The sequence below is a fragment of the Salvelinus sp. IW2-2015 genome, linkage group LG25 (genome assembly GCF_002910315.2).
Source record: "Salvelinus sp. IW2-2015 linkage group LG25, ASM291031v2, whole genome shotgun sequence".
Taxonomy (NCBI): domain Eukaryota; kingdom Metazoa; phylum Chordata; class Actinopteri; order Salmoniformes; family Salmonidae; genus Salvelinus; species Salvelinus sp. IW2-2015.
In genome coordinates, this window is record NC_036865.1 from 19,034,072 (window position 1) to 19,048,367 (window position 14,296).

Genomic DNA, 14,296 nt, shown 5'->3' on the forward strand with positions numbered 1-14,296 from the left:
TCCAAATCCCTTACATACATTCCGGGTTTCTTGGTCTACTGATTGTATGGTTTCCATAGCAAGCTGCTCACAGCTGTTCATGTCAACAGTGTATATGTATTTTGACAGATGTGTATTGTGATGTAGGTGAGAGATGACAGTAAGAAGCAGGACCCCTGTCTGGTGGAGTTCTCCAGGCTCCCAGAACAGGAGCGGAACCACAGCCTTCAGATGTCCCAGGATACTCTCCGGTAAGCCTCCTCTGCCATTCACACATTCACACATTCACATCAAAAGGACCTGTCAAGACACTTATTTTGTCTTTATTCTACTTCTTTGTGAAGGACTCTCGTTGCCCTTGGTTTGCATATTGGACTGGCAGATGGCCGTGCTGATGAGGGAGTGAGATACCTGAGGCTCTCCAACAAGTATGTAGCTCTACTCTTGAGACTCTTTATGAGTGAGTGTTCCTCCTGTCTTTTGTACTAAATTAACCTTTCCTCTCCTGTCTAGGTATGAGATGCCTAGTGGGTACAGACCAGCCCCGGTAGACCTGAGCCACATCATCCTGAGTCCTGCCCAGGAGGCGGTGGTGGAGCTGCTGGCTGAGAACGATCACAACGTGTGGGCCAGGGACCGGATCAGGCAGGGCTGGACCTACAGCTCACACCAGGTAGGCTTTGATACAAGGGTAGACCTAGCCAAACTACAGCAGCGGGATTAATTAAATATCTGCTTTACCAAGAGCCTTGAAATAGAAGTCCATAAAAATGTTAGCTGGTCTTTTGATAGTGGTAAGCCTTGTTTGTAGTTGTGGATGAGATGACCTTCCTGATATGTCTTGATGAAGGATTTGAAGTAGCAGACTAGTTTGGTCTGTACAGTGAGTGTACAAAACATTAAGAACACCTTCCTAATATTGAGTTGCACCACCTTTTGCCCTTAGTACAGCCTCAATTTGTCTGGGCATGGATTCTATAAGGTGTCGAAAGCATTCCACGGGGATGCTGGCCCATGTTGACTCCAATGCTTCCCACAATTGTGTCAAGTTGGCTGGATGTCCTTTGGGTGGTGGACTGTTGTTGATACACACAAGAAACTGTTATTTAAAAAACCCAGCAGCGTTGCAGTTCTTGACACACTCAAACCGGTGCGCCTGGCACCTACTACCATACCCCATTCAAAGGCACTTAAATATTTTGTTTTTCCCATTCACCCTCTGAATGGCACACATACACAATCCATGTCTCAATTGTCTCAAGGTTTGACATTTTTTTTGTCTCCTCCCCTTCATCTACACTGATTGAAGTGGATTTAACAAGTGACATCAATAAGGGATCATAGCTTTCTCCTGGATTCACCTGGTCAGTCTAATGTTTTGTACACTCAGTGTATGTGATAGTAATATAGCGGTAATGAGTGCTAATTCATTCTCTCTGTTTTTTCTAGGATGTGAAGGCCAAGCGGAGCCCCCACCTGGTGCCCTACAGCCTGCTGGATGAGAGGAGCAGACAATCTGGCAGAGACGGTGTGAGGGAGGCTGTGTGCACCCTGCTGGGCTACGGCTACAGTCTGGAGCCCCTGGACCAGGACAGAGGTATGGATGATTTCACGTTCCACTTTAGCAATCATTTTAATCATTATTATAATCTTGTGCACCTCTAATAATTATTCAAAGGTTATTTTAATGTGCTGTGTGGTGGAAAATTTGTCATGCTATCCCGTGTTTTACTGCTTAAAGTATTGTCTCTTGTTATATGCTAGTATTCCTGTGCTGTTACTCCTTTGGATTTCAGCTGTGATGCCAGACCCATGTCACACAGCGGCTGAGAAGTTCAGGGTCTTCAGGGCAGACAAGTTGTATGCTGTGACCAGGGGGAAGTGGTACTTTGAGTTTGAGGCGGTGACGGAAGGGGACATGAGGGTAGGCTGGGCTCGTCCCCACTGCACACCGAATGGGGAACTAGGATCAGACATGCAGGCTTTTGTGTTTGACGGCTCCAAGGTGAGAAGACTGAAATGACTACTGGTGACATGCTGTCATCAATAATATTATTTAGGATACATAGATAAGCTCCCACCGTTAGAAGCGAGTCATGGATTGGACATTACACACAGCTAAGCGTGTAGCCATTGGTAAGTTTTCTTGCAATTGCTCACTTCTGTCTCTCACACACAGGCCCAGTGGTGTCACCAGGGAGGTGAGCCCCTGGGTCGGCCCTGGCAGAGTGGTGATGTGGTGGGCTGTATGGTTGACATGGGTGAATGCACCATGATGGTCACTCTCAATGGAGAGGTGCTTTTGAACGACCGCGGATCAGAGCTGGCTGCCAAGGACTTTGACATCAACCAGGGTTTGTTAATTTGGTCAAACTCTTCTACCTCATAAACACCAACTTGATGTGTTAACCTGATGGTTTTCCCTCCTTCCCCTGTTCCTGTCATTGCTAGGCTTCCTCCCTGTGTGTTGTCTCGGGGTGAACCAGAAGGCCAGGCTGAATCTGGGTCGTGACGTGGCCTCACTGTGTTACTTCACAGAGTGTGGCCTACAGGAAGGTTATAAGCCATTTGCTGTAAACATGGCCAGAGACCCAGCCCTGTGGATGAGCTGGAGACAACCACAGTTCATCCCTGTACAGACAGACCATGATAGCATACAGGTTAGTCACCACACATCCACAAGCCAACCTGACCTGAACCAGGGGGTACACTACAAAGCAGGATCAATGAGTCAGCCAGCTAACTTTGGTAAACAACCAGAAATAACTATTGATTTGATTAGGGCTGACCCCATTTAGTCGACTGGTCGATTGTTTGGTCGATAGGCTGTTGGTCGACCCAGGTTTTTTTTTGTTGAGCAGTCTAAAATATCAGTTTTTTATGGCACATGAGACACCTGTCTTATTCACGCCTGTCTCAGTGGACTTTAAAACTTCTTATGGATCAAATCCCGTTAGCGGGATCGATTAGACAACATCCGGTGAAATGGCAGAGCGCGAAATTCAAAAAAATTTATTTGAAATATTTAATTCATACATTCACAAGTGCAATACACCAAATGAAAGCTTAACTTCTTGTTAATCTAGCCACTGTGTCAGATATCAAAAAGGCTTTACGGCGAAAGCAAATTATGCGATTATCTGAGGACAGCACCCCATCAAACAAACACATGACAATCATATTTCAACTCGCCAGGCGCGACACAAAACTCAGAAATAACGATATAATTCATGCCTTACCTTTGAAGAGCTTCTTCTGTTGGCACTCCAATATGTCCCATAAACATCACAAATGGTCCTTTTGTTCGATTAATTCCGTCGTTATATCCCCAAAAGGTCAATTTATTTGGCGCATTTGATTCAGAAAAACACTGGTTCCAATGACTACAAAATATCTAATAAGTTACCTGTAAACTTTGTCCAAACATTTCAAACAACTTTCCTAATCCAACTTTAAGTATTTTAAAAGTATTAAAAAAAAATTTTAAGACGGGATAAACTGTGTTCAATAGAGGATAAAATGAAAGTGGAGCGAGCTTCAGGTCACGCGCCCCAAACAAAAGAGTACACTTGGCTATACACCCAGAAAGGAAAGGGCTACTTCTTCACTACTCAAAGGAAAAACATCAACCAATTTCTAAAGACTGTTGACATCTGTTGGAAGCCATAGGAACTGCAAGCATATTTCTATTAAAACGGGCTTGACATAGGAAAACAATGGAAAACAGATTGACGTAAAAAAAGTTTTTCCCCTGGATGGATTGTGCTCTGGGTTTCCCCTGCCAAATCAGTTCTGTTATACTCACAGACATTATTCAAATAGTTTTAGAAACTTCAGAGCGTTTCCTATCCAAATCTACTAATGATATGCATATCCTTGCTTCTGGGCCTGAGTAGCAGGCAGTTTACTTTGGGCGCGCTTTTCATCCGGACGTGAAAATACCGCGCCCTATCCCAGAGAGGTTTTAAACCTTGCGCAAATGGCCTATAGCTGTGTCTGTCTGGAGCTCACTGGAAGAGAAACTCTGAGGGCACAGAATATTTTATACAATGTTGCAAGTTTGCTAGCAGGAGCTTCAGGCCTGACCAAAGTTAATAGTTGATACAATGTTTCAAGTTCCGTGCAGACAGTCCATGCGTAGCCAATGTGATTCATAGCATGTTTATTTTTATCAGGATATTTTCAACCTGCAGGCTGCAATGTTTTTTTTTGTTGGCTTTATGTAGGCTATTTTTACATAGATGGCAATAGAAGTTACTTTTAGAATTTTGATTAACCACATGTTAATGATGTTGAAATATGAAGACTATTATAAATGAAATGAAACTGTTCCACAAAAATGTTAATATAAAAGTCATAACTGGTACGCAGATCGGTAGAAATGGTAAGATAAATTGGCACTCCAAATGGAAAAGGTTGCCGTTCCCTGGTGTAGTTTATTAGGAGCGTAACAGCAGGAGCGTAACAGCAGAATCTGCAAAAGCCAGCAGCAGTGGGAGGAACAGGTTTTTTTTCTTCTGGTTAGGCTATCTTGATCTCTGGCTCCCTCGATTCATTTGTGTGTCTTAATTATTTAATCACAGTGTGCTTAAAGCATCAGACTTTCTCAGTAGCCTACATATAGTTGATTTTATTAAAACACATAGGGTTTGTCTATATAGGGAAAAATACACGTTTAAACATTTTGACCAATCGATTGGTTGAAAGAACAAATTACTCTAGGTCAACCAAGATTTTTGGGGGTTGGGGACAGCCCTAGATTTGATACCTACTTACTAAAGTTAAACTTAAATACTGTATGTGTTTGGTTTTTCAGTCAATTAGACCATGCCCATTTCAAGCTTATCTTTCTAAAAAATGTAAAGTTATTTCAGAATATTTATTCAAGTCATTGATCTTGCTTTGTAGTATACCCCTCAGTACTGTATGGGTCAATCTCTCGACTACAAGCATGTACAAGGGAGTTTAATCTTACCATTATATTTAGTAGCATAGGTCTTATTGAAGAAATGTGAGTATAATTCTATAAGTTGTCTTGTTTTACAAGGTGACAAGAATCACTGGGTCCACTGAGAGCCCACCGTGCCTAAAGGTAACACAGAGGTCATTGGGGCCCCAGAGTTGTGGCAGTGACATGGGGTTCTACAGACTCAGTATGCCTATAGAGTGTGCTGAGGCCTTCTCCAGACCAGTAGGGGCTACTCTACCTATCAGCAGCAGTGTCTCCACAGCCAGGAAAGACCTGCAGGAGTTTGAGGTGGACTCTGACTTTGAGATGCTGCTGAAATCAGCTCATGTTTACACTGGCTCCAGGGATGAGCTTAACCACAAGGACTACAGCCATGATAAAACATCCAAACTCAAACAACGGTATGGAGAAGAGACCAGGCTATGACAAACAATACATATACTGTATAATGGTTTGGGAACATTTTCAGAGGGAAAAATGCTCGCATTTCATGGTGTTGATATGCATTTTTAAATAAAAGTAAATCTGTGTATGTGTGCTCCTAGGTTCATGTTGAAGAAACCCAAACCAGAGTTGAACAAAAGCCACTCATCTGCCCGTCTACTGCAGGAGGTTCATGCTGACAAAGATGACTATGACCATCTGGCCCAGTCCACTACGGTAATACTCTTCAACAATTTTTTACCCATTTCAGACAAAATATGTGGTATATTACCTGTACAAAAATATAAGGCAATGTTTATATGATTCCCTTTCAAACAGCCCCTTATGAACCACTTTCTTGCAGGTATACCCCTTTAATAATAATAACTTTATTTGTGTAGCGCTTTTCAATACAGGTAACAAAGTGATTCACATCATAAAATAATACAATAAAATAAAAAATACGAACAAAGAAACAAAAACAAAAGGAGAAAAAAAAGATATGTAATTAAAATCATACATTGAAATCCAGCATCTTCATAAAAGTGTCTTCAGCAGGGAGATTAAAAGAGGCACTGAATCTGCAAGCCTGATCTCCTCTGGCAGACCATTTCAAAGTCTAGGGGCCCTAATGAAAAATGACAGGTCTCCTTTAGTTTTCACACAGGCCTAGAGGTGTCACCAGGTTGGTGAGCCCCTGGGTTGGCCCTGGCATAGTGGTGAAGTGGTGGGCTATATGGTTGACATGAGAGAATGCATCATGTCATGGTTAACAGTGTCCTGGCTCGTAGGGAGATAACAGATCTGAGATTTAGGATGGAGCTAAACCAAGGCTAGCCTTAAACGTGATTAATAACATTTTAAAATATATTCTAAAAGTGACTGGTAGTATAGAGCAGCTAAAATAGGTGTGATATGGTTAAATTACCTGGTGCCTGTTAAAAGCCGAGCAGCAGCGTTTTGAACTAATTGTAGACGTTGGAGTGAGTTTTGACTGAGACAGGTATACAAAGAGTTACAGTAATCCTGGCGTGAGGAAATCAGTGACTGAGTGACTTTTATACATATCAGTGGGTAATTGGCTATTTGGGAGGGGTGGGGGGTGTTGTTAAACCATGGAGTCTGTTTGCATTTAAAATTAGGGAGGTGTTAAACAATGAAAGTGTTAATGAATTTACCTGCAGAAAGCAGAGAACCATTCACACAACCCCAATAGCTGTATTTTGGTAACCGTGTCTGTGAAAATGAAGGAATCATGACTAGGTCTTTAGGTGGGTATTATTTTTCCATGTTTTTTACCCCCTACCACTTTCTGATGTACAAATGGTAAAAAGAAGCAGGCATGGTAAAATAGTTCGATTTTTGTCTGTGTATGGAAGGGGTAAAGATAGCAAAGTCAATCGAAGGCATTTGTTAAAGGAAAATCAGTAACTCCCTGTAATCTTCCACAGTACTATTACTCAGTGAGGGTGTTACCTGGTCAGGACCCCTCCACTGTCTGGGTGGGCTGGGTCACCTCTGACTTCCACCAGCACCAGCTGACCTTTGACCTGGAAAAGATCCGCACAGTGACCGTCACCCTCGGAAATGACATGGGCAAGGTCCATGAGAGGTCGGTTCAATAAGGGACAAAGCAACATCATTTTGTGTCTACATTTTCTCTAGACATGTTTTGCTCATAATGTAAAAGTGTTTTACAATCACTGTATTATTATTACAATAATGCTTTCAGACTAAAGTTCGATTTTGACATTCCCACCTTGTATTTCTGTATGTCAGTGTGAAACGTAGTAACTGCTACATGGTGTGCGCCGGAGAGAGCACGGGCCTGGGGCAGAGCAGGAGGAGTGCAGGCCTGGCCATAGGCTGTCTGATAGACACCACCACTGGACTGCTAACATTCAGCTCCAACGGCATGGAGCTGGGGACCTTCTTTCAGGTAAAGTCAACTGTTAAAGGCAACTAACAATGTTGCAAAGACAATGTTGCTGTGACAAAGAGAAGAAGGCTCCGAAAGCAAATACATATTAGTCATTAGTATTTCATGTGAATTTGTGTTTTTCTCAATAGGTTGATTTATAAAGAGAAGTTCCTACCAGTTGGGATATGATAGAATGTGTCTCTGAGCTATTCTTATTAACTGACCAAACTGCTATCAACCAGGTGGAGCCCAGCACTAGGCTGTTTCCTGCAGTCTTTGCCAAGGCCAACAGCTCCAATGTGTTCCAGTTTGAGCTAGGGCGCGTAAAGGTAACCTAAATGCTTTATTCATTGGTCACACTGTGATGACTCTCTCAGTTTGTCCAATTTCAAATGTGTTGTTTACAATACTATACAATCCCCAATGCATGTCCATACTGTTTAAAAATATATACATGTATATATTACCATAATGGCCCTGCTACCGCATCCACAGGGCTACTTAACATTGTCATGAATGAAAAGCCTTGTGTTATTCTCTGTTCAGAACATGCTGCCCCTGTCAGCGGGTCTGTTCAGGAGCCAGAGGAGGAATGCTATGCCCCAGTGTCCCCCCAGGCTGCAGGTTCAGGTGCTGTCACCCATCCTTTGGACCCGTGTACCAGACCACACCCTGAGGGTGCAGGCTGCCCACCCTGAAGACCGCCTCGGCTGGAGGGTCCAGTGCTTAGAGCCCCTGCAGGTCATGACCCTGCTCATCCCAGAGGAGAACAGGTCAGAGGTCAAAGGTCATATTTACTAATGCCTCAGAGCTTTCCAGGAGGAACGTATTGAGTCAGGAATTAATTTACTGTCAAAGCAAAGACACATTGTAACATTGCACTTAAAAAGAAATAAAGTTGCACACTCTAAATATGCTCCCAACAATTTAATGGGTAAACCTAAGCTTTTTTTACATTGCATTGCATCTCCCCCTGTAGGTGTGTGGACATCCTGGAACTCTCTGAGTTAGGTGACCTTCTGTCTTTCCATCACCACACCCTGCTCCTCTACTCTGCCCTCTGTGCTCTGGGCAATACTCGTGTGGGCCACGCCCTCTGCAGCCACCTGGACCAATCACAGCTCCTCTATGCCATCCAGAGCCCCCGCCTCCCCGGGCCGCTCCGCTCCGCCTTCTACCACCTCCTGGGCCAGGTGCACCTCAGCACCCACGCCACGGCCCGCCTCGCTATGAACCACGAGTACATCGTCCCCATGACGGAGCAGACCAGGGCCATCACCCTCTACCCCAGCCCCAGGGCTAGTCGAAGCCCCCAGTGGGTTCCCAGAATGGGCCTCAGCACCTCCCTCAGACCCCGGATGCACTTCACCTCCCCCTGCTTCGTCAGAGGAGATGGCATGGGAGTCAATGGGGATACTTGTGGTGATGGCGTGGTTCCGACTGGGGAAGGCATCCATATAGACAGCCCAGAGATCCCACTGGAACTTCTGAAGGACCTGACAGGGAATATGCTGACTGAGGCTGTGTGGGCTGTGGGGCAGGGTGTGAGGGATCCTGAAGGGGGCAGCATTGAGCTGCTGCTGGTGCCCCTAATTCGGCTGTTCCACACCCTGCTGGTGATGGGGTTGTTTGGGGACGAGGATCTAGGGAAAGTGCTGACACTGATCGAGCCTGGGGTCTTCTCCCGACCTGCAGATTGTTCCCAAGAAGAGGAGCAGGAGGAGGAAGAGGAAGAGCAGGAGGATGAAAATGTGCCAGATAGTGATAGGGAAAGTGTGATGGAGAGGGAGGGGGATAAAAGGAGGAAAATTCCAAAGCTTCCAACAAAAGGACTGCTTCAGATGAAGCTACCAGAAGCTGTCAAACTTGAGGTACACTTTAGGAAGAAATACCTTGATTTTGGATATGATGTTTTCCTTTGTGGTACATGACTTGTCTTCTTTGTCAATAGAAAAATTGACTGACTTGACATGAGCTCACCCCCCTAACCTGGATGTTCCTGTCCCTCTCTGTCCAGATCTGCCACCTGTTCCAATACCTGTGTGACTGTCAGGTGCGTCACAGGGTGGAGGCGGTGGTGGCCTTCTCAGACACTTTCGTGGGGTACCTGCAGGAGAACCAGCGCTTCCGCTACAATGAGGTGATACAGGCTCTCCACATGTCTGCTGCCCTCACCGCCCGCAAGACCAAGGAGTTCCGCTCCCCGCCACAAGAACAGGTCAGGGGTCAGAGAGGAGACTGCTAAGGGAAATGTACACATCTGGTCTAAGTGGCTAGGATTATTGGAGGGATTAAATAACTTGAATATAAAATAGACACAGAGAGAGACTTTTTGTTCAAATAAAATCACATTTTATTTGTCACATGCGCTGAATACCGTGAAATGCTTACTTACAAGCCCTTAACCAACAATGCAGTTCAAGAAATAGAGTTAAGAAAATATTTACTAAATAAAATAAAAAAGTAACACAATAAAATTACATATACAGGGGGTACCGGTACCGAGTCAATGTGTGGAGGTACAGGTTAGTTGAGGTAATTTGTACATGTAGGTAGGGGTAAAGTGACTATGCATAGATAATAAACAGTGAGGAGCAGCAGTGTAAAAACAAGGGGGGGGGGTGCTAATGTAAATAGTTGGGGTGGCCATTTGATTAATTGTTCAGCAGTCTTATAGCTTGGGGGTAGAAGCTGTTAAGTAGCCTTTTGGACCTAGACTTGGCGCTCCTGTACCACTTGCTGTGCGGTAGCAGAGAGAACTGTCTGACTGGGTGACTGGAGTCTGGAGTCTTTGACACATTTTTTGGGACTTCTTCTGACACCGCCTAGTATAGAGGTCCTGGATGGCAGGAAGCTTGGCCCCAGTGATGTACTGGGCCATACGCACTACCCTCTGTAGCGCGTTACGGTCGGTTGCCGAGCAGTTGCCATACCAGGCAGTGATGCAACCGGTCAGGATGCTCTCGATGGTGTAGCTGTAGAACCTTTTGAGGGTCTGAGGACCCATGCAAAATCTTTTCAGTCTCTTGAGGGGGAAAAGGTGTTGTTGTGCCCTCTTCGCGACTGTCTTGGTGTGTTTGGACCATGATAGTTTGTTGGTGATGTGGACACCAAGCAACTTGAAACTCTCGACCCGCTCCACTACAGGCCCCTCGATGTTAATGGGGGCCTGTTTAGCCCTCCTTTTCCTATAATCCACGATCAGCTCCTTTGTCTTGCTCACATTGAGGGAGAGGTTGTTTATCTGGCACCACACTGACAGGTCTCTGATCTCCTCCCTATAGGCTGTCTTATCGTTGTTGGTGATCAGGCCTACCACTGTTGTGTCGTCAGCAAACTTAATGATGGTGTTGGAGTCGTGCTTGGCCACGCAGTCATGGGTGAGCAGGGAGTACAGGAGGGGACTGAGCACGCACCCCTGAGTGGCTCCAGTGTTGAGGATCGGCATGGCAGGTGTGTTGTTGCCTACCCTCACCACCTGGGGGCGGCCCTTCTGGAAGTCCAGGAACCATTTGCAGAGGGAGGTGTTTAGTCCCAGGGTCCTTAGCTTATTGATGAACTTTGTGGGCACTATGGTGTTGAACACTGAGCTGTAGTCAATGAAGAGCATTCTCACATACAGTAGGTGTTCCTTTTGTCCAGGTAGGAAAGGGCAGTGTGGAGTGCGATTGAGATTGCGTTATCTGCAGATCTGTTAGAGCGGTATGTGAATTGGAGTGGGTCTAGGGTTTCCGGGATGATGGTGTTGATGTGAACCATGACCAACCTTTTCAAAGCACTTCATGGCTACTGACGTGAGTGCCACAGGGCGGTAATCATTTAGGCCGTTTACCTTCGCATTCTTGGGCACAGGGACTATGGTGGTCTGCTTGAAACATGTAGATATTACATACTCGGTCAGGGAGAGATTGAAAATGTCAGTGAAGACACTTGCCAGTCCTGGTAATCCGTCTGGCCCTGCGGCCTTGTGAATGTTGACCTGTTTAAAGGTCTTGCTCACGTCGGCTACGGAGCGCGTGATCACACAGTCGTCCAGAAGAGCTGGTGCTCTCATGCAGGGGGGCATTTGTAGTTCATAGTTGTATCTATGTCCATAAAGTGTAAAATTATATAATAAGATCTTTATCTACTGGAGCATTACTGTATCTCCTCTACTCCCATCCACGCAGATCAACATGTTACTGGGCTTCAGAGAGGAGCAGGGGGACTGTCCATGTCCAGAGGACATCAGAGAGCAGCTGCTGGACTTCCACCAGGACCTCATGACTCACTGTGGTAGGTACCAGATCAATCTAGACTACTGTACTCCTGTCCTCATGACTCACTGTGGTAGGTCATAGAGAATAACCTGAACAAGTGGGGTGTCATACAACAGCGTAAGCTCGTGTAAGAGAGCATACAGTTACTAACTTATCCTACTATGCTTTCTAGAGACTTTGAAAGGGCATGGTATGGTACCTGGAATTGTACGTCCTGGGTTTTTGTTTTTTTACATGTATTTCTCCAATGCCTTATACAATGATCTGTTGGTTGGCTTACTACAGTGGCAAGAAAAAGCATGTGAACCCTTTGGAATTACCTGGATTTCTGCATAAATTGGTCATAAAATTTGATCTGATCTTCATCTAAGTCACAACAGTAGACAAAGGCAGTGTGAATAAATTATTAACACACAAATTCTTGGATTTTTCTTGTCTATATTGAATACATAATTTAAACTTTCACAGTGTAGGTTGGAAAAATTATGTGAACCCCTAGGCTAATGACTTTTCCAAAAGCTAATTGGAGTCAGGAGTCAGCTAACCTGGAGTCCAATCAATGAGACGAGATTGTAGATGTTGGTTAGAGCTGCCCTGCCCTATAAAAAACACTCACAAATTTTTTATTTGTTATTCAGAAGAAGCATTGCCTGTTGTGAACCATGCCTTTAAGAAAAGAGATATCAAAAGACCTAAGATTAAGAATTGTTGACTTGCATAATGATGGAAATGGTTACAAAAGTATCTCTAAACGCTTGATGTTCATCAGTCCACGGTAAGACAAATTATCTATAAATGGAGAAAGTTCAGCACTGTTGCTACTCTCCCTAGGAGTGGCCGTCCTGCAAAGACGACTGCAAGAGCACAGTGCAGAATGCTCAATGAGGTTAAGAAGAATCCTAGAATGTCAGCTAAAGACTTACAGAAATCTCTGGGACATGCTAACACCTCTGTTGACGAGTATACGATACGTAAAGCACTAAACAAGAATGATGATCATGGGAGGACACCACGGAAGAAGCCACTGCTGTCCAAAAAAACCATTGCGGTACATTTGAAGTTCGCAAAAGAGCACCTGGATGTTCCACAGCGCTACTGGAAAAATATTCTGTGGACAGACGAAACTACAGTTGAGTTGTTTGGAAGGAACACACAACACTATGTGAGTAGAAAAAAAAGGCACAGCACACCAACATCAAAACCTCATCCCCACTGTAAAGTATGGTGGCGGGAGCATCATGGTTTGGGGCTGCTTTGCTGCCGCAGGGCCTGGACAGCTTGCAATCATCGATGGAAAAATGTATTCCCAAGTTTATCAAGACATTTTGCAGGATAATGTAAGGCTATCTGTCCGGCAATTGAAGCTCAACAGAAGTTGGGTGATGCAACAGGACAATGACAAAAAACACAGAAGTAAATGAACAACAGTAGGCTTCAACAGAAGAAAATACGCTTTCTGGAGTGGCCCAGTCAGAGTCCTGATCTCAACCCGATTGAGATGATGTAGCAAGACCTCAAAAGAGCGGTTAAATAACTTAACCAATACAGAGGAATGGCCCAAAATTCCTCCTGACCGTTGTGCAGGTTTGATCCACAACTACAAAAAATTTTTGGTTCACGTTATTGCTGCAAAAAGGAGGGTCAACCAGTTATTAAATCTAAAGGTTCACATACTTTTCCCACCCTGCACTGTGAATGTTTACACAGTGTGTTCAATAAAGACATGAAAACGTCTAATTGTTATTTCTTTTAATTTTCTTTTTGGGGGTGGATCAGCTTAATATTGCAGAAAGATTGTTGCTTCCATCAATGTAATTATCTGCATAATTTCCAATCCCCCATATATATAGACATACATACTTTTTTTTGGAATATACCTTTATTATTCCCCGCAAACCCTACCACCCTTCCCCCAATTGGAGTAAACTAATAAACAATAAGACTTAGGCTTCTACCTTCAGTATATACATCTTATACACATTTTACAGACACAATCTATTTTACAATAGTTATATTTTGTTTGTTTTTAGTCCTTCCTCTATTTCTGATGTCCATCCAGTTTGATTTCTATTTGTAACTGTGCTATTTCACAAAATTTCTGAACCTATATACATTTTACAGACCCCGTATGTTTTACATTGGTTATCTTGTTATTAGTCCCACCCTTCAGCTCCATTCAACCCCTCCCATCTATCTCAACATCATCCATTTTGGATTTCTATTTGCCATGTATTTTTCAACTGTGCTGTGATGCTTGACAAAACTACTGAACCTTTCTATTCTCACAGCTTCTACAGATTGTAAATTAAAAATAAACATTTTTGCTAAAATAATTATTATATAATTGAGTGATTGACTATGACTTTTCAAATCACCCAGTATTGCTATCTGCAGCGTTAGTTCTAGGCAAATGTTGCAATTCTTCAGCCATTCCTGGACCTGTGACCAAAAACGAGCTACATATGGACAATATAAAAATAAATTATCTAATGACTCTGCCTCCTCACAGCAAAATCTGCAGAGCTGGGAAGATTGTATCCCCCATATATATAACATTCTATTGGTTACAAGAATTTAGTAATAATAATTTCAATGTAAAAATTTGAAGTTTTGAATCCGGCGTTGTTTTGCTTATCAATTCATAAACCATGTGCCATGGAATGGGTACATCGAAAATCTCTTCCCAACTATTTTGCAATTTATATGGTATGGCACAGCTGTCAGTTTTTTGGTCCTTAAATTAAA

At 43.7% G+C, this 14,296-nt stretch overlaps 1 protein-coding gene across 1 annotated transcript in view; it reads left to right on the forward strand.

The window, feature by feature from the left end:
- The window catches only part of LOC111951725 (ryanodine receptor 2-like), an 82,689-nt gene that overhangs the window by 14,178 nt on the left and 54,215 nt on the right, over window positions 1-14,296 (forward strand). The window contains 16 exon segments of the mRNA XM_070434974.1: window positions 127-230; window positions 324-407; window positions 493-652; window positions 1,429-1,576; window positions 1,776-1,984; window positions 2,159-2,333; window positions 2,431-2,639; window positions 5,027-5,349; window positions 5,494-5,608; window positions 6,823-6,983; window positions 7,151-7,310; window positions 7,535-7,621; window positions 7,839-8,065; window positions 8,272-9,163; window positions 9,310-9,510; window positions 11,462-11,567. Of these exon segments, the coding sequence (XP_070291075.1) occupies window positions 127-230; window positions 324-407; window positions 493-652; window positions 1,429-1,576; window positions 1,776-1,984; window positions 2,159-2,333; window positions 2,431-2,639; window positions 5,027-5,349; window positions 5,494-5,608; window positions 6,823-6,983; window positions 7,151-7,310; window positions 7,535-7,621; window positions 7,839-8,065; window positions 8,272-9,163; window positions 9,310-9,510; window positions 11,462-11,567 (3,361 nt within the window).